Source organism: Mastigoproctus giganteus, chromosome 10 (assembly GCF_048544385.1).
Source record: "Mastigoproctus giganteus isolate SK-2022 chromosome 10, ASM4854438v1, whole genome shotgun sequence".
Lineage (NCBI taxonomy): Eukaryota > Metazoa > Arthropoda > Arachnida > Uropygi > Thelyphonidae > Mastigoproctus > Mastigoproctus giganteus.
This window is the reverse complement of record NC_143584.1, coordinates 213,102,887-213,125,939: the sequence shown is the minus strand read 5'-3', so window position 1 is coordinate 213,125,939 and position 23,053 is coordinate 213,102,887. Positions and strand designations below refer to the sequence as shown.

The following is a 23,053-nucleotide window of genomic DNA, read 5'->3' as shown; positions in this document are numbered from 1 at the left end:
TAACTAAGTAATGGTTGAATAAAGTGTAAAGTGTGTTTAGGGTCAAGCGGCACCAGGGGTTTCCCCCATCCCCGCGTAGTTTACATTGTGGGTGAACCAGTTGACTGGAAAAGCCAGAGATTTAAAAGTGTATGGACTTTGTATATATTTGATGCCTTGTACCGTTGTTCATCTGGTCATTTAGCCGCCAGACCCCTACTGAGGCCCGATGTTGTCCCACTTTAGCCCCGTGGAGGCAGACCAGGTACTCACTAGTATATAGTTCACTCACTAGTATATAATGGTTAAATAGTGGGAGGTCTTAAACTGCGCAGGTAGGTTACGTATCAGAAAGAGCGAGTTATACCAATCTATCAGTGTCCAATCACAATTCCAGCTGGATTGGTATTCGCTCCTGCTGCATTGACCTCTATCACTTCAGTATGTTCAAATTAATATCGATCAAGATCAGTACCATATGGTAATCGCTTATATTTTAGACGTGCAGTGCACCCATTTGATTGGTCCTGGGGAGAACATTGCTCATATCTATATTCTGCACATTGGTTAGTAAACTGTATGGGTGAATTTGCATGTTGTATGGGCCGAGAAACCCAAAATAACTCACTAGGGAAACCCTATTCCCTCTGACTGAGATTGGCCAACTACAGCTTTAAGTGAAGAGGATTTTAGAAATTCCTCCAGTAATTGAAGAAGAACTGAATCAAGACTTCTCCAAATGAGTTGCAGATGGTGATATATTATGCCAATCAAGCTACCATGGAGGGCAAATACAGTTAGATAACTTGTCTGATTTCTATGCAGTAGACAATAGTAGTTTTGATATCAAAGTCACAAAGAAGACTTAAACACACACATCCATAATGGCTATTTGCTTAGAATCTAGGGCACACAAATAACGTAAAACAAACTTGCACAGCAAGCAAGATTTACAAATAACCTCAATTTCATGGTGAATAATAGTATTGAGGAAATATGTAAATATTGGCATTCTTACTAGGGATTTGACCTACATTTCTGACCTAGCCTGGCGGGAACAACATAGCATTTTCATATCTCACCAGAATGGTTACCATTCCTAACTTCGTGGAGGGGTGATGCATTTTATTTTAACTTCAAGTGTGCACTACTTAGCATCTCCGACAAAATGCACAGGATCAGCTACTACTGAAATTTCAATGCAAGTGGCCAACAATGATTTAAATGGAACTAAATAAAAAACACTTCTCAAAAGCTATAATTTAAAAACAACTTATATTTATGCTTTTGTTGTTTAAAACAGAAGGAACTACACCAACAAAACTGAGGTTTAGAGTATAATATTCTATCTATTTCTATAACATCACCTGCTGTGCCATAATGTAAAGAATTAAGTTTGTGGACAAATATCTCTATAAACATTTTTATGTAGAACAGTAGAAGAGTTTTAGAAAAAGACAGTGGCTAAAGAAGTTGCTTATAAATATTAAAAAAAATAAATAAATAAATAAATTTAGATATTAATTAATCTGTTTTCTAAAATTTCAATAAATATGAAGAAATTCTTTCACTTTTAAGATATTTTAAATATAAAAAGTCACTTTTTAATTATTTGAACCTTGCCTCTTTATTGTAGTGCTCTAAGCATCGCAAACATATGGCAGCTTGAATTAACCTAATAGAGTTGGCTTCTGGGTGGTAATAAAGATGGGTATTTGCAACCAGTATCTGTTTGTTGGGTATATCATTATATTCCACAACTGCTGTCTGCAAGAATAAAACAGTATTTTTCTAATAAAGTTGATTTACCAATGAGATATTAATTCATTTAAAGTATATAAACTAAATTATAATTTTAAAAAAATAATAAAAATAACTATTAAAATAGAATAGGTTGAGTTTCAGTATCTTCATTTCAATGCAGATATTGAAATAGGGTTATTATTCATGGGTCACCTAAGTTGCTAGCACATTAAGGAAATAAGCTCATGAAAAGGCACAATTCAGTCTTTTGTCCAAAAACTCTGAGGCACTGTCATGAAAATTGTTTCAAGACCGCTACATTATTTGCAGATCATTAAGCTCACTCATTAAGGCCAAATGTCATTGTGACAATGCCTCAGTTTCTTAAACAAATGGTATTTGTTTAAAAGATATCGGCAATTAAGGTGAAACAATGGGCAAGTGTCATTTTTAATGTGATCATAAGCCCAACCTTGATGACCGGTTAACCGACCATGCACCACTGGAAGAATCAAAGCACTTCACACATAGAAACTGCATAGAGATGCATGCAATTTTCAAATTATATCAGACTATTAAAATCAAAGTTTTTAATCTAAATAAATTTATTCTTTTTTTCACTTTTATAAAAGTGAAAAAGAATAAAGTTGATGAATGCCCACCGAAGTACAGATCACAATGTAGTTCAGAGAATATGAAACTATCACACACTATGCAACAAAAAAAAAAAAAAAAAAAAAAAAAAAGTAACTGTTTCTTATATGTATTTTCAATGACGTCTTTGATATTTCTCTAGTATCAATATTTTGGCATCAATTGAAGTATTTACATCATGCATTACATAAATATGCACCAGTAGGGTGATATAAGTCTACAGTATTCATTTAAGTATAAACATTTTTTTTTTTTTTGCTTGTTTGTTTTTGGTGAAGGGCATAACTAATGAACCTGGTGAACAGGATAATTTGGATTGCACCACAGAAGCTGTTCAAGTAAAGTGTCACCTTTCTCTAACTAGCAAGAAATAGATGACATAGTGAGAGACTTAACCAAATCCAATGCAAAGCCATGACATTCTCTGGATCCCAGCTTCCAGACATGCACATACATAAAAAGAAGTCACTTATGCACATTTGCAATGTTGCAAAATTGCTATGCTGTTGTTTTGATTTGGTGGTTCTTTATAAAGAAATTGGTATCATTTCACAATCTAGATGAGCAGAATCTTTTCAGAGTTAAAAATTTGAAAGCAGGATTGTTTCACAGTGGAAATGAAAGCCCTGTTGCAAATGCTGTTTGTGTTAACCCCTTCATGAATTATATTTAGTTTTAAAAGTTATTTGGAACTACACAAAATATCTCGGGATACAATAATACCCAAAGAAAACAATACCTCCAAATTTAGGATTGAAACGTATTTTCTTGGACTTTTATCTGGTTAGTTTCACATTAGCCAGATAAATCCCAAGATTTTTTTGGGATTTTCTTATGCCTGGCAGCAGCCGACTGGCTTTCATTTTACTTATATTTACTTATTACAGCAATGTCAGAACAGCAGCGCAGGTTACTATGTGTCACCAGTAAGAAAAATAAAATTTGCCATCCTAAATGCTGATAAGTGTTAACCAATTAGAAAAGAATATTGAAAAATATTTTGCCACCCTCTTGAACTGCCACCTGTAAGTGATGCTTACCTCACCTATCCGCTTGCGGCAGCCTTGTGTCAGAATGTAGTTAGTTCACGATTATTGCTTGTGGTGGGAGGTTACTGCTTGTGTGTTCCACTTGTTTTTTAAATTTATTTATATGAGTAGTGAAGTGTGTTTTTCTGTTCCTTTCTTTTAGCTCAAGTGCTAATTTATTAAAAAAATCTGTATAATTTGCACACTTTTTGGCATACGCAAGATAACTCAGGATAGCCCAATGGGTTAATTACTCCCATGTATTTTCTACTAAAAAATTAAAAAAAAAAAAAAAAACACTATACAATGAGTATTCGCATGATGCATACTTTAAATCTGTAAAATAAAAAAAGTTGATCCATTATGGCACATTTTCAGGAAAAAAATGTTCTGGGAAGAGGTTAAAGATTGCAGAAACACGAAGCTTGTGTTAGTATAAATTAGGCCAGTATAAATGGGATGTTTGAGGGGGATCTCAAGGTATTAGGTTATAATCTGTAAAAGTATAATCTGTTTTATAATTATTATTTGGATTTTTCAAAATGATGAAAAAGTAGGACTACTTCATCTTCCATTATGCTTCATTAAAGATTTATTTACTAAAAACAATAGTTCATGAATATACTTATAAGCACTATACTTAAACAAGTTCTAATCTAATTTACATAATCTAATTTCTAATCTTATTTTTTAATTTAGATGTATATTCTTTCAATAAACATTTTTTTAAAAAATGTTAAAAAAATTGTTATATGTGGGAAGTAATGTGTGGGAAGTTTGAAAAGTAATGATTTTTTATTTCATAACATCAGCACTAAATGGTGTAGCTAGTTCTAACTGGGAACTCTCTGCAGCTAATAATTTAATTAATAGCTGTGCATCAATATATGGTTGTTTATTTACAAGTTACATTGTTTTAAACAGAAGCACCTCTGAACAACAGGTCAGAACATGCAGTTATTGAATTATGTTAGACCTTGTTTTTGGAAAAAGGAACCACAATCAATTAATTCAGTCTAGTAAACTGGGACATTGGACAAGAGCAAAAAAGCCTAGAAATGCAATATGGCAATGTTGATTCAACACAGCAATGCACAACCTCATTGCAGCAGCAAACCTTGGTAAGAATTTCACTGCTAGGATTTCAAGTTGTTTTGCATCCTCTCTTAGCCCAGGAGGGCTGGGAGGCGAAGAGAGTGAGTGAGATATGCAGAATGCATTTGGTCTCAAGAAAATTTTGTTCACAAAGCATATCTCTGAGGCAACAGCCATGACTCTAATGAAGTTAAAGCAGCTATGAACAGAAGGTCAACCTCTCAGCTGAACAAATTTTAAATCACCAGTACAGAAAAAATTGTTAAGTGCTGAATAAAATACAGTAATACCCCGAAGTTACGTGATAGGTGGGTCCAACGAAAATTGCTTAAGTCAAATTCGCATAAGTCAGGGTACAACTTTGCATATAAATACATATAAATTTTGTTTAATTGGGACCAAGGATTAACAAAAACACTGGTTTAGAAGAAAACTATTTAATAAAATTGCAGTTCTTTATACATATTAATACAAAATATGTATTAAAAAAATAAATAAGTTACGTAAAAAAGTTATTTCGATGTCGATGGCTTCATAAAATCTAATAAATTCGTCTGACGACACAGCGCCTTCTTTTTTTCACGCAGAATTTCTTCGTAGCAAGCTAATAATTTTTTTATTTCTTGCTTTGTAGCTATAATGCGTTCTTCGTTGGAGTCTATGTTTTCTAAAATTTTTAAGCCCTTTTCAATTGAGCTGAGACCTTCTGTCAAGTTTGCAATTTTCATGTGCTTTTCTGGTGGAACTGGGTCTGAAGTGTTGGATACTTCAGTGATGTTTTGCTCACACATCTCTATGAGCTCATTCATTGTCAGCTCCTGACTATGTGAATCCAACAGCTCGTTGACATCATCAACATTGACTTCCAAATCTAATTGCCTGGCAAGATTAACAACTTCTATCACATGAGCGACATGATCAGTTTCTGGCGTTGTTTTCGTCTCGTGTTTGAAAAAAAATGGACAAAGTTTCTTCTAGACACCATTCAATATTTTTTTTTTTGTGAATTTCATCCCAAGATTCTTCAATGATTCTTATGGCATCTAAAACATCGAATTGTTTCCAAAAGTCTTTAACAGATATTTCACTATTTTGTCTCGTAGCTTCATTCAGACGTGCAAACGAATGCCTCGTGTAGTAAGCCTTGAATGTTTTGATGACTCCCTGGTCCATCGGTTGAAGCAAGCTGGTTGTGTTTGGAGGCAAAAAAACAACTTTCACACGTGGGTCGAAATTAATTAGGGTGGCAGGAGGGTGACCGGGTGCATTGTCAATAAGAAGCATCACTTTAAATGGAATCTGTTTAGACTTGCAATAACGTTCGACTTCGGGTATGAAGTGGTGACCAAACCAGTCCTCAAAAACGGAAGCTGTCACCCAAGCTTTATGATTTGACTTCCAAATCACTGGTAAGCTAATTTTAGATACACACCAAACGAAAAAATCAAGAACCGCGTAACTCCGAGTTCGCGTAAGTCGGGGTATTACTGTATACCAAGTTAAGTAAGAGTGAGGCATATATAGAAAACTGATATATCAAATTAATGCCAACAGTATTTTTTTTTTTTTTTTTTTTTTTCTCCACAAGTACCTTTTTGACTTTGTCTATTTTATCTCTATTCTTTCAAAAGTTATCCAATAACAGGCAGTACTTTTCGGGCTCTTGCACACTGGGTTGATATAATCCAGGACAGGTTTAATTAACAAAAAAGGAGATAGGACCATTTTAAATTTCTCACGAGGAACATGAATCTGCTTTATATCTAAACTCTTATACCTTTTATTTAAAAAAAAGCCTCAAAAGAATAAGCACAAATTGAAACCCGACTTTATTCATTTTCAGAGTGAACACGAGGAAAGGTTTTTAAAATAAAGCCATACCTCAATAACTGTACGTATTTCACAGACTCTATCCCTAAACTTCTTATTCTCCGATACTTTGCCAAAGATATCAGAACACAATGGCCTCTGCAATTCATCACTAAGAATAGTCTTATGAGTACTTAAGAGCCTGGGAAAAAAAAACAAAAAAAAAAAAAAAAACACAACAGTAACAGTTTAGCACTCACTACAAATGCTATATGTCTGTTAAAATAAAAAGGTGTAATAATAAAACTAAATGCAACTACGCATAATATCAGAGCATGAAATTATCTATTTAATATCAGTGTAGATACACCATAGATAACTCTTAGTGCAAAAGGCATCATTTCATCTGTATCTCATATTGTGATCATCCTTCACAAGTTCCACGTATTGCACTACCGAATAAGTAATACTTCACCGTTTCAAGGCTTGTTGGCTTTTCATCGGTGAGTGGGCGGGCACCCTGGGTTTGCCAACATGGCAACCCAGTTGTAAAGTTAATCTCACAATATGAGAGACACCAAAAGGTGTACATGATAATACTATAATAAAAAAAAAATTATGCCTTTTACACTACTTTTGTAGTTTTTTCTTTAAGAGCTATCTGTGGTGTATCGTAGTGCAATACATGGTAATTCATTGTGAAGGATGATCACAATATGAGATACAGATGAAATTAGCACTAGCAGAGGCATACGATGCAAGAAAGCAAGCTTATGCAGCATCAGCCAGGGAAAAAAAAAAAACTTCCCATTTCACCCCTCCATTCATTCATTCCAAATGCCTGTCCAGCTCAGCCTTAAATTTATTTAGGCTATCAACTTCCACAACAAAAGATGGAAGTCTGTTCCACCAATCAACTACCTGCTGGCTAAAGGCAAACTTCTTTCCTCAATTTTAATCTGTGACCCCTCAGGTTCTTAATCTGAGCAAGAGGAAGAATCCCATCAGCATTCAGCTTGCTCAAGCCATTCAGGGCCTTATACACCTCAATCAGATCACCTCGCAGGTGCCTACTCTTCAGGCACTGCAATTTGCAAAACTTAAGCTTTTTTGGTAAGAGTACTCCTTTGTCCCCCTTCACCAATCTTGTTGCCCTTCGCTGTACTCCTTCTAGCAACTCTACATCCTTCCTAAAATGAGGCCTCCAGACCCGTACACAGTACTCTAGGTGTGGCATATAGTACTGTGTATGTATAACGGGATAATTACCTCCCTGTCCCTGCTAGCAAAATTCCTATATATATATATAAAATTGATGACTCCATGACCTGCCCTGGCAGCCCATCTGCACTGCTCAGCAAACTTCATATTCAACAGCACAATTACCCCCAGGTCTCTTTCACTTTCCACTTCCCTGAATGTAGTACCACACAGCTGGTACGTTTCTCTTCGGTTATTGCTACCCACATGCAGTACTTTGCATTTGTCAATGTTAAACTTTAGTTGCCACTTCTCAGCCCATTTGCCCAACTTATTTAGATCCAGTTGGAGTAGCACACTGTCTTTAATGTCATTAAAGACAGTGCTACATTGAAGGGACTGCAATAATATTGCAGTCCCTTCATTGATTGAAATATTAATATTACATTGAAATTAACCACAGTTCCACCAATGTTTCATTTTCATAAGTATTACACATACTATTTACATACATACATGCTTTAAAACAAATTTATATACATAGAGTATATTTCACATTTAATAATATTGTATTATCTAACAGAAATAATCCGATATATATATATTTTTTTTGCTTTTGTTTCCCAACCAGAAGTGTTTTTCCAAACAACATTAAATTTTTGCATTTCTATAATATTATGACTGCCCTGTGTTTTCTAAAGCTGATCCAAAATCTTAGCTACTTCTAACTAACAGTTGGAAATTTTAGTTCAACATCCTCGTTTCCATTTTGCTCACCCATATGATTCTTCACTTCATCAACAATGTCACCATCTGTTAAAGTTTGCTATGCAATTATGTTGTCACCAAATCATAGTGATTTAAATCTATGATTTGTTTTGTGCACCGATTCTGATAAATGCAAGTCTTCCTCATTAGTATCAGTCCTTGGGTTTCCATACAAAATCCCACAAAATGCATAAAACAGATGATCATCTCAAATATTCTTGTTCCAAGCCTTTTTCTACATTTTTTACTCCATTATCCAGTAATGTTATTATGCAGCCTTTCCTTCCAGGTAAGCAATCATTTTAAGCAAAATCCTAGGCACCTGCATGGTGATCTGATTGAGATGTATATTGATTGCTGGAACAAATTTCCATCTGCAATTGTGGAAGTTGATAGCTTAAATAAATTCAAGGAAGAAGTGGACAATCTCTTGGAGCAAATGGATGGGTGAAACGGGATTTTTTTTTTTTTTTTTTTGGCTTATCCCGTATAAGCTTGCTTTCTTGCATTATATACCTCTGCTAATGTTAATGAGTTTTCAAAAATGAGATTTGAAACCATATTATCCCTTGATTCATTGCAAGAAATTTGCACTTGCTGAAAGAAATATTGGTTTCATGTTTTATTTTGCTTTTGCCCACTTCGTGATGATGACTCAATTTTTTGTTTTGAATTTCAACTTGTGTTCACTGTTAAAAGTTTGATAAATTATATTCATACTGCACTGCATGGTGTGAAAACCACACCTTAATCTTTGCAACAGAATGATGCAAACTGACTAGAATTCAAAATAAAACCATTTTTGGGAGACTAACTACTACACTTACTGTCACCACCAAATACAGAGGATGCGGAAAGGTCAGGGAATGACCACCGCATATCCCGGAGAAATATGGCCTTAGTTGCTAATGCTCCTAACAAACAAACTACACTTACACCGATGAGCCAAAACATTATGACCACCTACCTAATATGATGTTGGTCCTCCATGTGCAGCCAAAACAGCTCGTACCCAGCGAGGCATGGACGCTACAAGATTTCTAAATGTGTCTTGTGACAACTGATACCAACACGTAACCAGCAGATCCTTTTAACTCCTGTAAGGTCTGTGGTTGAGATGGCACAGATCGGAGTTGCTGTTCCAACCGAAACCATAGATGCTCAATAGAATTGATGTCTACGGAATTTGAAGGCCAGTGCAATACCTGAAAGTCTTCCTCATGTTCCGCGAACCAGTCTTGAACAATCCGGGTGGTGTGGCATGGTGCATTATCCTACTGAAAGAAGGCACTGCCAGAGGGGAAGACCGTTGCCACAAAAGGATGTACCTGGTCGGCAATTATGTTTAAGTAGGTGGTAGACTTAATAATAGCAATAAGAACTTAATTGACGGTACTCACCTCTTCTTGCTATTATTATTAAGTCAATTACATAAAGATATATTAAGAAGCTCTATAAATCAGCTAAGTAGGTGGTAGATATCAGAGTGTCTGGCAAATGGATGACTGGAACCAGGATACGAACATCACTCAAAGCATGGCACCACTGCCACCGGCTGTTTTCATAGCATAGTGCATTTAGGCACCATCACTTCCCCAGGTAAATGATGCACAAGTACCCGGCCATCCACATAGTACAACAGGAAATGCAATTCATCAGACCAGATGACCTTCTTCCACTCACTCAAGGTCCAGTTTCGATGCGCGCATGCCCACTGTAGGCACTGTCGCCGGTGAACTGTGGTTAGCATGGGCACTTGGAGCAGCTACACAGCCCCATTTTCAGCAGGGTTTGATGTATTGTGTGACATTACTCCCATCATAGCATTCCAATTACTGGCAAGTTGCGCCACAGTCAACCATCTTGGAGAGCCTTTGCTCACTTCGAGCATTGATGAGCTGTGGTCGTCAACACCTTGCCAGCAGTTCATGGGTTCCCCCTCTTCTGATCACTTTCGGTAGGTACTAACCACAGCTGACAGTGAGCACCCCACCAGCCCATGCTGTCTCGGATATGCTCTGACCCAGTCGTCTGTCCATTACAATTTGGCCTTTGTCAAACTTGCTAAGTCCGCTGCCTTTCCCATCTGAAGAACAAGAGTAACACTGATTAACGAAGCTCAATATCAGGTGTTTTTTATACAGTGTCCCAATCCACACTATAGTTCACCTGCAATTGCTTCGATTTGCAGGTCATAATGCTTTGGCTCGTGCTTGTATAAAAAAGAAATCAACTTACACAGCGAACAAAATGGCACAATTTATATGGAGATTTTTCTTAATTGACTTAACTGCAATGTTATAAATGAGTTGTCATAATTTCTGATGTTGCTTTAACCATTATATTCTTACTGAGAGTACAGGTAGTTCTCGACTTTACAAGTTAATTTGTTCCTAGCACGCACTCGTAAAGCGGGAATTTATTTCCTATAGACAATGTTAAAAATAGGGGTTACGTTATCAACAATGAAATTAGTTAGCTAATTAGTTTATGTTTAAACAATGATTGATTTATACAAAGAAATTAGCTGACCGGGCTAGCCGGGTGGGTAAAGTGCCTGCCTGGCAACCCAAAGGTCGCGGGTTCGATTCCCGCCTCGGGCTTGGATAAAAGTACTGCAAAACCTTGGGAGGTGCATTATGGCCACAGAAGCCTATGCGCCAACAACTACCAAAAAAAATACAAAAGAAATAAAAATGTAGCCTGTAAAATCAAGTAAATTATAATAATAAATAAATTATTTATGACTTACAAATGTTAAAGAATGTTTATTCATCATCATCGACTAAATGCACACTTGTTGATCACTCATTATTGGATTGGCACTCGTTGGTTTGTTGCACAAGGAGTTGTCTTCTTCAGAAATGCTTCAAGAGGCATTTATTTCCAAGGTAATCTTATCATTGCTTTATATTTGTTGTTTGGTTTTTAGGAGCATTAGCAACTAAGGCCATACTGCTCCAGGATATGCGGTGGTCATACCCTGACCTTTCCGCATCCTCCGTATTTGGTGGTGACGGGCTCGAACCTTGGTCTAATCAAGAAGCGTGTGCTACGCGCTGCTGCTCCTTCCCACCTGGCTACGAAGGGGCCCATCTTTCCTTTATAAATTTCAATAGCTGCATAAGCATTTTTTAACGGAACACACAAGTTGCAACTAACACGATTTGCACAGAGTAACACGTTTATGAAGCTTAAAAAAAGGAATGAAGACAAGATTCTGAAAATTTATTTATGTTTTTTATACGATTGAAGATTTCAGTAAAGGGCGAACACATTTCACCATAATATAAAAACCCACACAATTCCATCTATTGGTATTTTCACAAATGCATTAACATAGAGTTTACTACCCGTTTATAATCACTTGCAGTAACAGGAAAGCCCAATAAACCAGAAAGTGCAAGTTGTTTTTATTGTTTTATGGTTGCGACTTCCAGAAATGTGCTTCAGAAAAATATCACATAGCCGTTCAAAATTGGTTCTTATAACATATGATAATGATGAAAGTGTAGTGCGTTTAATGATTTCAATTGGTAACTCCAATTTACACTATAAAAATGATCTTTTAATGAGTTATATAGAGAAAATTTGAACTTCCGAGGTCATGGAACGAATTACCAAAAAACAATTTGTTATTGGGTTCACATTACAATATTTCCGTGATATGATGGTAACGGATTAATATCGTAAAGCGGGGTACACTGTATTGTATAGCTATGCACGTGGTTTGAAATGCGATATTCATGAATGTTTAACATTCATTTTTTGCAATTAATGTTCATATTTTCAATTTTGTTGATACTTGGGGGGGGGGGGAGTTGTTGTTTGTTTGGTTTTTTAAGGAGCATTAGCAACTAAGGCCATATTGCTCCGGGTCATGCGGTGGTCATTCCCTGACCTTTCCGCATCCTCCGCATTTGGTGGTGACGGGCTCGAACCCCGGTTTAATCAAGAAGAAGCGTGTGCTACGCACTGCTGCTCCTTCCCACCTGGCTACGGAGACGCCGGGGGGGGGGACTTGTAAACCCGGGAACTCGCAAAGCGAGAACTGCCTCTATAACCATCATATTTTTATCATCATAATGTATGAACTTGCACCATTACATTCTTGATCTGAATGTATGTAGAATGATTAGAAGAAAAACTCCAAAAAAAGCCACTGAGACATTGTCTCTTTAAAGTTTAAAAGTTTTTTTTGTAAAATGAATGGGTTTTTTGATCTCTCCCCACAAATGAATGCTCTTGAGTTCAGAGCATTTGTGAGTGGGGGATTGCAAGGTCTATTTGTTGTGGACCAGGGCCCATTCTTATGCACATAGAACCACTTCTGCAAGATATGGGCCCAATGGCATAACCATCAAATACAGCTGGAACTATCACATGGAAGAGATTGTGACCACCACGATGACTCTGGCCTGTGATGATAGTAATATTACTAGTAGCAACATGCTGCAAAATATCAAAGTTTATACAGCACCAGCTGAAAAAAAAAAAAAACTCATCATTTGCCCAAGCCTTCTTTAAATTTATTCAAACTATTATTCACTTCATATACTACACGAAAGGTTATTTCAGCAATCAATTACTCCCAGGTCGAATCCAGATTTCCATACCATCTGCAACCATCCTTTTTCTTTCAATTTAAAATTTATGCCTTCCTTTTGTGTGTCATCTCAGAAAGATGAAAAATGCCATTAGCATTTAGGTCACTTAAAATTTTAAAATCTAATACATTTCAATACAGAATGCCACCATGCAGATGCTTACTTTCCAGACTACTTTCCTTTTTTTTAGGTTAGGTTGCTCACTTATGATCAAGTATGATCCCGGCCTTCATCAAGAGATATCATGTAGCCCAGTTTTTCAACAAAACGTGCTCCACACCACAAATTCTACTAACCTGCAATATTTTCACCAAGCATGGGTCGTGTTTAGTCAACAGACAGCTTTTAACAAATCGTCTTATACTAGGTTTTAGTCAATAGACAACAGTCGTGTGCTAAAGTTATGTACATTAGTTCATAAAGATATAGCAGTTTCTCAATTTAATTTCTACATCAAAATCCACAATAAAATCATTTTTGGAAACATTTTACCATTTTCTGGTTAAAAAAAATAATAAATAAATAAAAATGAAACTTTAGCAATACACTGATGATACAGCACAGAAATTACCTTAATTTTGATTTTCTGTAGAAACAGCAGATACTATGTCCATCAGGAAAGTCTTCTAAATAATCTCTTGTAGGAACAATATCTCTAGTTTCAAATAAAGGCAAAAGATCTACATAGAGTTTCTTATCAACTTCTTGTAAACAGATAAGATCAGCGTTATAACCTGCAAGTAGAAAGTAGTGATATGCTATTGTTCTTTATATATTATATATTTTTGCACAGAGACATGTCTAAATATACAAGGATCATTCAATAAATTAACTACCTATGAAGGAAATGAGATGGATGCAAAAATCCTTTTTTATTTTTCAATGTAATTCCCCTGAACTTCAAATACACTTAATCCATTTTGTTGACAATGAGGAAATACCAGACAAATAAAAATTCTTTGTCCTGTCCATCAAAGAATGCAGAAACAGCAGACTTCAGTTATCATCCACAAAGCAACATCCACGTATGTTTCCTTGCAGTGTCGAAAAAGGAAATAGTCACTGGGAGCCAGATTCGAGCTGCAAGATGGATGGGCAAGTTCTGCAAAATCACTGTCTCTCAAAGCAGCAGCAACTGCACATGATCCATGCACTAGTGAATTGTCCTGAAAAATCAGCACACCTATGGAAAGTTTTCAACAGCATCCCAAAAAATGGTGGCCATAATCTTGCCATCTGAATGAAGGCTGTGTCCGAAATTTTTTGGGTGGGGAAGAACCCTTGTACTTCCACTGCATTGATTCTTGCTTGGTCTCAGGATCCCAGTGAAGAACCCATGCTTCATCACTCATAACAATTCTGGAGATGAATTTCAGGATCCCTTCCATAAAGCTCAATTCTCCTCATAACACCAAACTCAGAATTGTTTCTGCACAGGGGACCCACCTTGAATTGACCTCAGTCATTCCCAAATGTTCATGGAGGATGGTTATAACTGTTCCCTCAGTTATGGCATATTCCCTGGAGATTTGAGACACCTTTAAATGTCTGTCATTCAGCACAAGGGTTTCCACAGCTTGGCATGCACATTTCTGGAGTGGTTGTTGTCACAGGCCTTACTGGACATGGATCATCTTCAATGGACTCTACCCTACTTGATTTGTTTTGACCAGAATTTCACCTGGTACTCTGAAGGGGCACTGTTGCCATACAGAGCCACCATCCTTTCATGAATGACCTTTGGCCCATTTCCTTCTTTTGTGAGAAACTCGATGACTAAACAATGTTCCAAATTAACTGTCTGAAGAGAACTTTTCACACATTCATATCCTTTCCCAGTTTAAATGTATGTCCTTTGGCATACATGTTATACAAAAAAGGGTAAGAATGCCCTCAACATTTAGCTTACCCAACCCATTGAAATCCTTAAACACTTCAATCAGGTCTCCGCACAAAAATGCCTGGTTTCCAGACACGACAATTTTGAGCAGAACTAAAGCTTTTTTGGTAAGAGTATCCTTTTGTGCCCCTGACTAATAACTCTTCTCTGCACCCAACAAATCTACATACTTCCTAAAATGAGGCTTCCAAATCTGTATGCCAAAACTGAAGATGCAATCTGTGCATTGCTTTATACAGTAGGACAATCACTTCTTTCTCACTGTTAGCAAACAAACAAAAAGGGTATTGGAAAAACAGGACTTACTCGAGGCAACTAATATGATTAAATTTGGGGGTTAGAGTAACTGATTATGATTTTGGAAAGGCACAGTTGATAAGTTACTTTGGGGTTACTGCTACCCACATGCAGTATCTTGCCCTTGTCAATGTTAAACTTCAACTGCCCGTTCTTGACCCATTAATACAATTTTTCTAGATCTTGTTGCAGTAGCTAACCCTGATGACTGTCATTAACACCTACCAAACTTTGTATCATATACAAACTTAGGTATTAAGCCTGATATACCATCATCAATATTATCGATAAATATTAAAAACAACAATGAGCCCAGCACTGAACCCTAGGGAACACCACTAATGACAGTAATCCATGAAGTGCAGTGCCCATAACTACTCTGTCTTCTCCCACTTAACCATCCCTTTTTCCATAGCATTAACTTGCCCTTAATGCCACATTGCTCCAGTTTGTACATATCTTTCATGTGCAACAGTGGATGGATAAATCCACAAAAGCCTTGCTAGTGTGCAAGTGACCAACCCACAAATTCTAGTCAATATCTGGGAAATTAAAATCCCCCATTATAAGACTCTCTGATTTACTGGCCCACTCTATTTCCCTGTACAGTTTCTTATTATACTCATCAGAGTCATTAGGCCTATAGCACACTCCTACTCTCAATTTTGATCTCCCAATGCTTATGTCACACCCAACTGACTCGACACTGCACTGTCCAGTGATGTCGACTGGCTTCACTTCCTTGGATTTTGTGTTTCTTAACTAATAGCATAACCCCAACTCCCTTCCTATCCTGTCTGTACATATTGTACTCCCCAAATTCCAGTTCTGCATTCCTTATATCTGTGTGACACCACGTCTCTGATATCCCAACAATATCTGCCTTTGATGTTTTGAGCAATACCTCAAATTCATCGAATTTATTAACTATACTCCTAGCATTGGTGTACACACAAGTATACATGCACCTGTTCCCATTCTTAGCTACCCTAACACAACCCATGTGTTTACTTGTACCGCAATGACTCCCAGCAGTCTCTGAAATACCCTACATCTTTTTTTCCAGGCTGCTGCTCATTCCAATAGAAGCAGTGCAAGAATCACTTTCACCTCTGCCAGTGGCTACTGGTAATCTATTAGTCCTTGTATTCCCCCATGCTAGCAGTTTTCTGACCCACCTAACACTGCCTGGATAGCATCAGCAAATATTCTTGCACCCTTTCTACTTAAGTGTATCCCATCCCTGTAGAAGCAGTCTCTCCTGTTAACAAGTACAGATCAGGCTAAAAAAAAAAAAATTATACCCCTTGAGCCTTGCACAATCTTTCCAAGGCCAAATTGATCGACAAGATCAGTGTTCCTGATCCATAATACTTATTTTTATCTTTCCATTTTACTCCAATCACTGTCCACTCTTTACTTACTGCTATTATACATATATTTAATACCGATATGTCACCGAAAAGAAAATGTGTTGTGCTAATATTACAAGACAAAAAGCAATAACTGAGGTCTTGAAAAAAAGAGTTGAATCAGGGTTGTTTTTTAGCTGAGAAATATGGAACTGTCACGTCAACAGTCTCGAACATAAAGAAAAATGGTGAGAGCATTATAAAATTGTCTAATCATCTGATGAACAAGAATGGCAATTTAGCACTTAGTTAAGAGAAAAGCTTGAAATGAAGGTGAAGAGACTGTTTACATGCAGTTTATTCAAAATTGATCTTCTGGACAGCTGATATCTTGGTCCTTTATAATATGAAAAAAGCAATACTCTTTTTACCACTAAATTAAATGAGAACCAAATTTCAAAGCAAATTCTGGCATGAAGAAAATTTCTGTCAACATATCTTCAGCAAACACTCTTATAGAAACATTGAAGTTGTTTATTCATTGAAGGAAGAAGGATACAACAAAGACAACTTAAAATGCTGATGAGGCTGGTTTAAACTGGAAGGCACTCCCCAACAGACCATCTTCATGCTATGAGAGTACTGCACCAGGGTATAAATCAAGCAAAGAACTTGTAACCATAATGGTGTGTCAATCCAACTGGCGAACACCAATTGCTGTTGTTTCTTATTGGGAAGTCGAAAAATCCTAGATGCTTCAAAAATAAGAAGTCTCCCAGTTATGCATGATCATCAGAAAAAAAAAAAAAAGCATGGATGAATGGTGAAACTTTCAAAGAATAGTATTAAAAAATGTTTATTCCAGTAATGAAAGAATATCAAAAATTGAATGGTAAAGAAAGGAAAATATTATTATTACTTGAATTCCAACCACTAACTTGCTACAAGTTAGTGGTTGGAATTCTACAGATGTGACACACTGAAAAAACCATGGAACAAAATCTTCAAAAGGCCATTGGGAGGTTTTGATGACAGTGAGAACATTATAAAAGAATGTCTTGGAAACATTAAAAGAAATTTCAATATGCAGAGAACGCAATGAAGGAGATATCAGTGCAATGTGATTTTTACAATCCTGTATCGTAAATTTTGAACGATGATGAAATTGAGTCCTTGTCAAACACGGAAGTAGAGAAACAGGACCAAGAAGATGAAAAGTTGGAAAATATTGGTCCTTCAAATATTCTTTATGTACATATATATTATATTATTTATTTTATTATGTAGTTTAAATATTTTTAATAAAACATATGTATTAAAATTACATATAAAATCATTTTTTTCTTAGTTCAATTATAAGGAATTTTAATTATACGGACATCTTAAATCCCTGTTTAATCTGGATAATCAAGTTTCTACTGTATTTACTCTATTTACTGTTTGGATCATTTTTATCCGAAAAGCACTCAAATTGTTCAGCTGCAACTCGCATTATCTTTCAAGAAGAAAATGCTTTTCACTTGATCTTTATGGTTTTCTTCACTGGATCCAAATTATCCCCACAGAACAATGAATTTTAATGATGGGTTAAAATTATTAATCTCTATGATTAAAATCACAGGATAATACTATCGACCTCATAATTTATTAATATAATAACTTTCACCATAACTGGTTGCAAAGGTTCATATCTGATATATTTTCAAGTTTACCTAAAATTTCTTTCAGAATTAACTGTTTCCAATAGTCATATTTACGCGCATGTTTTGGACAATAGGGGAACAGAGGCTTACGACTGCGATTTGAGTCATCAGTACGACTGCGGTTTGAGTCTGACAGGACATTATAACTGATACACCTTATGCTGAAATAAAATAAAGTTTTATTACATTTGAATCAATATGAAAACTTGAAATGCAAATGTCACAAGATAAATATTATTACACTTCAAATACAGAATAATTCAAAAATAGTTTCACTTTGTAAACCTTTGCATATTCAAAAACTTGTAAAACACATTGAGTTGTGATCTTACAAAGTTTTTATTGGGTTGGATCCTTACTCCTCCAGAACTGGACCAAATGTACAACTCAGTAAATAGTCCATATAGGCTCCTCTAATCCTGGACAAACTTTGGCCAGTGACAGGAATCAAATCCAAGCCATTTCCACGTGGTGTAAAGGGACAGCGATACTATTCACTGCAGTAGCCATGAAGGCTGAAATACAATTAAAGAATATTTTGGACAGCAAAGTTCAAAGTGGATTTAAAAATTACTTCTGAATTGCTAAGTGAACTGATCTGGTTCTGATTATTCACCAAGAAATTTTTATTATGCTAATATAGGGTGGCCACTGAAAGACTGAAGAGTTTGAAAAAGTCATAACTTGTTCATTTTTAATCTTTTTTATTTTCTTTTTTTACAGGTTATAGAGCATCCCTTGGAGATTAAAATATGGCCACTGAAAGACTGACCACTCTTTCAGAATCTTCTGAAGTGATGTTCTGCCGATGCCTAGTTGAGCAGAGCGACGACGGGTAGAGGCAGATGGATCCTCAACGACACTGCCATACAGCTTCCACCGCTCGTGTCAGTGCGCTTAGGATCTCTTCCCGGAAGATCGCTGACTGATCCAGTTCTTTCAAACCTGGCGATTAGGTTCCGAATCATGTTATCGCTAGGAGGACTTTAAAATGTTGCCAGTATTTTCTCTGAGTTTCAATAATTGATCTTTCACTGGAATAGAAAAACCCAACGAGTTTTACTCGTTGCTGGACACCATATGTAGCCATTTTAATCTCCAAGGGATGCTCTATAACCTGTAAAAAAAGAGAATAAAAAAGATTAAAAATGAACAAGTTATGACTTTTTCAAACCCTTCAGTCTTTCAGTGGCCACCCTATATTACCTGTAGCAACATGCATAGTATAAAGATAATCTAGTATTTAGTATCACTATTAGTACTGACAAAATGATGCAAGGAAGAAGTTATACAGCATCTTTTACCCACTTATTTTGTTAATTCCTTCCTAGTAATTTGTCCAAATCTTTTTATTATTTATTCAAACTACTCACTTCCACAACACTAGGCAGAAGTTTAACAAACAATCACTCTCTTGTCTCTGAATGGAAATTTTTACACAAAATCCTTTTTCAATTTAACTAAAATATATACAAACTATACAAATATTTATAAAATACTAAACTATTTTGCAAATACACAAAAAACATTACAATGGAATCAAATGATGCACGTGAACGAGATGGTGAACGTTATGTAGGCAGTTGTCAAAATTGTCAATAATTAATTGCATTTGTAGTGACATAATTGCCTCGTCCTCTTCTCCCATTGGCTCGAATAAATATCACTAGGAGGATAACTTTTTAATGTACAGAGATAATAAATTTGAAGAAGTACATGAGCTGGATATCTCTCTCTCTCTCTCTCATTCAGAAATTTTTTTTTTTTTGGCTGGTGCAGCATAAGCCTCAGGCTTCCTTGCACCATATGGCTAATAATAATAATAAAAAGAGGCATGGTTTCTTCAAAGTCCAGAAAAGTTCTTATGATTCATTAACTTAATTACAGAAATTTTAAATCACATAAATTTCATAAAAATCAAAAATGACAAAGATGAAACAATACTGGTTGGGGACACAAAAGGGCATTCTTAACAAATAAAAAGATGGGTTCTGTAAATTGCAGCACCTCAAAACTAGGCATCTGTGTGTGAAAATCTAACTGAAGTGTTTAAGGCTCTAAAAGGGTGAAGTTAATTAAATATACACATGAAGTATACATTTAAATTGGAAAAGGATTATTACAAAATAATAGTATGGCAATTTGCATTTGGTCAGAAAGTAATTAATTATTGGAATAAGCTTAGATTGGAATTAGTTACTTAGGTAGGACAAATTATTAGAAGAATGGGCATATGAGATGAGTTTTTCATAAGCTTGCACCATTTTTCCAACACTAACTTATAATATTCAAATTTAAAATGCTAATTATATCAATTTAATTTATTTAAAAGTAAATGAATTAAATATTTTAAAGTAGTTGAAATTTGGAAAAGTGAAAGTTTACCAAATACACTACAGAAAAAACACCTAAATAGTGAAAAACATTGCACAAAGTATGTTTTACACATGCAAAACTGATCTCAGGCATACAAAAAAAAAAAAGAAAGCTTGATTTGTTTCATAATTAAGTGCTGTTTTCACTCTTACTTAAGACATCCACTAGCAAAACTATTACACACCATCCAGCAAGCAACTGTTACGAACTCAACAACTAATTGGGAATAACAGACTTGCTGTAATAGCAGGGAGCCCAGATTTTACAATTACACTTTTGAAAATAATCAGCCTCATACAACATAAAAAAAATATATACATTTTAGTTTTCAACTTATCTTATTTCTCGGTACCTGTTATTATCTGTTAAATCTTCTGTATGCCGGTGCCTTTCTTCAAAAGGACAAACACCCGGTCCTTCTTTCACAGTGACTGGCAAACTTTCAACTTTAAAACCACTTTTATCTTTTAATGCAGGGGTGCATGTAACTTTTAATCTTCTCCCTATGTCTTCCTCTAATGGCTCAAAAAAATATTTACTACCTGATTCCACCCAATCCGATTCCGATGTTCTTAAAGTACTCTCAACTTCTGTGTCTTCAGCATCACTTTTCATTAACGATTTATGCCACAAAAATTGACATTCTTCTTTATTGGCAAATTGGAAACTAACCTTTGGCCAAACCAGGAATCCAGCCATGACATAATCCGGCAGCACTATTGATTTTACAGTTGGGAGGTTAATGCAGACTTCATATATCATGTCCCTTACTCTAAGTATTGCTCCATCTTCCCATGCATCCTTATTCTTCTTGTCCAGAGGAAAAATTTCACCTTTGGAGGAAAGAGAGATATCTTTCACAGTCAAGTCAATTTCTTGTTTTATTTTCACTTCTAAATTATTTTTCTTTTGATTTATTGATGCAACTATGCGGGTAAACAAACTTGACAAGTCACTGGAAACTGGTGGTTGGAATTTCAATGGTTTCTCTGAAAAACAATATCTAAATGAAAGGTCCATACAGCCTTTATCTAAAAAGATAACACTTGCTTTTTCTCTGACGGGAGTAGCCATCACCGTTATACAAAAAAGGATGTCCTTTCAAACCAGCCACTGAAACAACATGGTGTAACCAGTTATTTTCTTTGCCAAATCAAGTGTGATTATAAAATTTATGGAATTGTAAAACCATTCCAAAAGCCCTAAGTTATCAGTTCTTTGCAGCAACACCTACTAGATTTACATCGAGCACGTGGTGCCCCCCCCCCCCCAATGATAAGTAGCAATTGGCTAGTCAAATGACGTCATATAGAAAAACGACAGATTCAGTTCCGTCTATCTCTGTCCCCCCCTCTTCTTATCGCAGCTATTTTGGAGGGTGCACCCGTCGCTGAATTTTTACCAAAAACACTCACTTGATCAGTGGGATGGCCTCAACCACTGTCCTCGCATGCCGGTTTGTATATTTCTGCAACGGCATTGAGGAAAGACATCATCAAGTCGCTGCTGTCGGAATGACTACGCCTCCACATATATTCTGCGAGGTAGGAGTCAAACTGATCATTGATTGGTTTCGATGACAGTTGCCGTTTAATAGCGCTCCATGTACCCTCAATACTGTTGGTGTTATCTCCAGTTTCAGGATCGCTGAAGTGAAGTGAGTGGTTTTCGGCGAGATGCTTAAACTCTTCGTCACCTAGGCAATCATAAGACTGCCAGCAATCCAATACTACAGTAGTACCGGGCAAAATGGAAGTCTTAATGATGTCTAGGAGCACTTCTTTACTCCTATTTTCAACGACCCTGAAAAAACACCTTACCGAGCTTCGTTCAATCCCACCAATCACCCATTTCCCATTCACTCTTTTACCTCGATTATACTTCCTCTTACCAAACTTCTTCTCGTCAATCTCAACAATAACACCCTCACCCCCAATCATGCAACTTTCTTTCACACACAGATCGACACACACCTCCCGACAAAATCTCCTCCAGTCACTCACAGTCGCGGAACTCACACCCAACTCATTCATTGCATATTCACAGGGTACCTTCCCAACCCAAAAACGAGTGAGAAGGAGAATTTCAATCATGCTTAACCTACTCTCAGAGAACCAAGACCCCTTTCGTACAGACCTTTTAACATGGTGAGGTTTGGCCCCTTTCTTTCTACACACCCACTCAAAACCATCCGAACGATCCTTGCGCTCGGCCAAGATCATCTTACTTCCGCACTGAAAACACTTATATTCGGACGCTATCAATTTCATCATCATGCACCAATCAATTATAGCCTTGCATCCCTCCTTTTCCAAACCATACAGCATTTTCGCAGTCACTCGCTCCATTGGGGTTGAACCAGCGAACGAACAAAAGGGAAACAAAGAAAAATTCACGGCAACAGCACAAAGATGTCGACGGCAAGCAAAAACAGACGAACTTTTCACTAAAATCGCAAACGAACTAGCAAATGAGGGAAATTACGCATGTCTAATAATCAGCCAATCAGAGAACTCTCGAGAGGGAGAGCAGTACGTCACTT

The 23,053-nt window shown here is 36.3% G+C and overlaps 2 protein-coding genes across 2 annotated transcripts in view; both read right to left on the bottom strand.

Annotated features, from left to right (window-relative positions):
- Positions 1-21,585, bottom strand: part of LOC150079870 (2',5'-phosphodiesterase 12-like) — a 28,340-nt gene extending 6,755 nt beyond the window's left edge. The window contains exons 1-5 of the mRNA XM_090383264.1: positions 20,864-21,585; positions 18,145-18,296; positions 13,455-13,617; positions 6,381-6,510; positions 1,603-1,746 (exon numbers count right to left, since the gene is read on the bottom strand). Coding sequence (XP_090239390.1) covers positions 1,603-1,746; positions 6,381-6,510; positions 13,455-13,617; positions 18,145-18,296; positions 20,864-21,585 — 1,311 coding nt within the window. The remainder of the gene's footprint in view (positions 1-1,602; positions 1,747-6,380; positions 6,511-13,454; positions 13,618-18,144; positions 18,297-20,863) is intronic.
- Positions 21,586-21,944: 359 nt separating this feature from the next.
- Positions 21,945-22,838, bottom strand: LOC150079869 (uncharacterized). The gene has a single exon (XM_090383263.1). It carries the CDS (start codon positions 22,836-22,838, stop codon positions 21,945-21,947), a length of 894 nt encoding a protein of 297 aa, XP_090239389.1.
- Between the last annotated feature and the right edge of the window lie 215 nt (positions 22,839-23,053).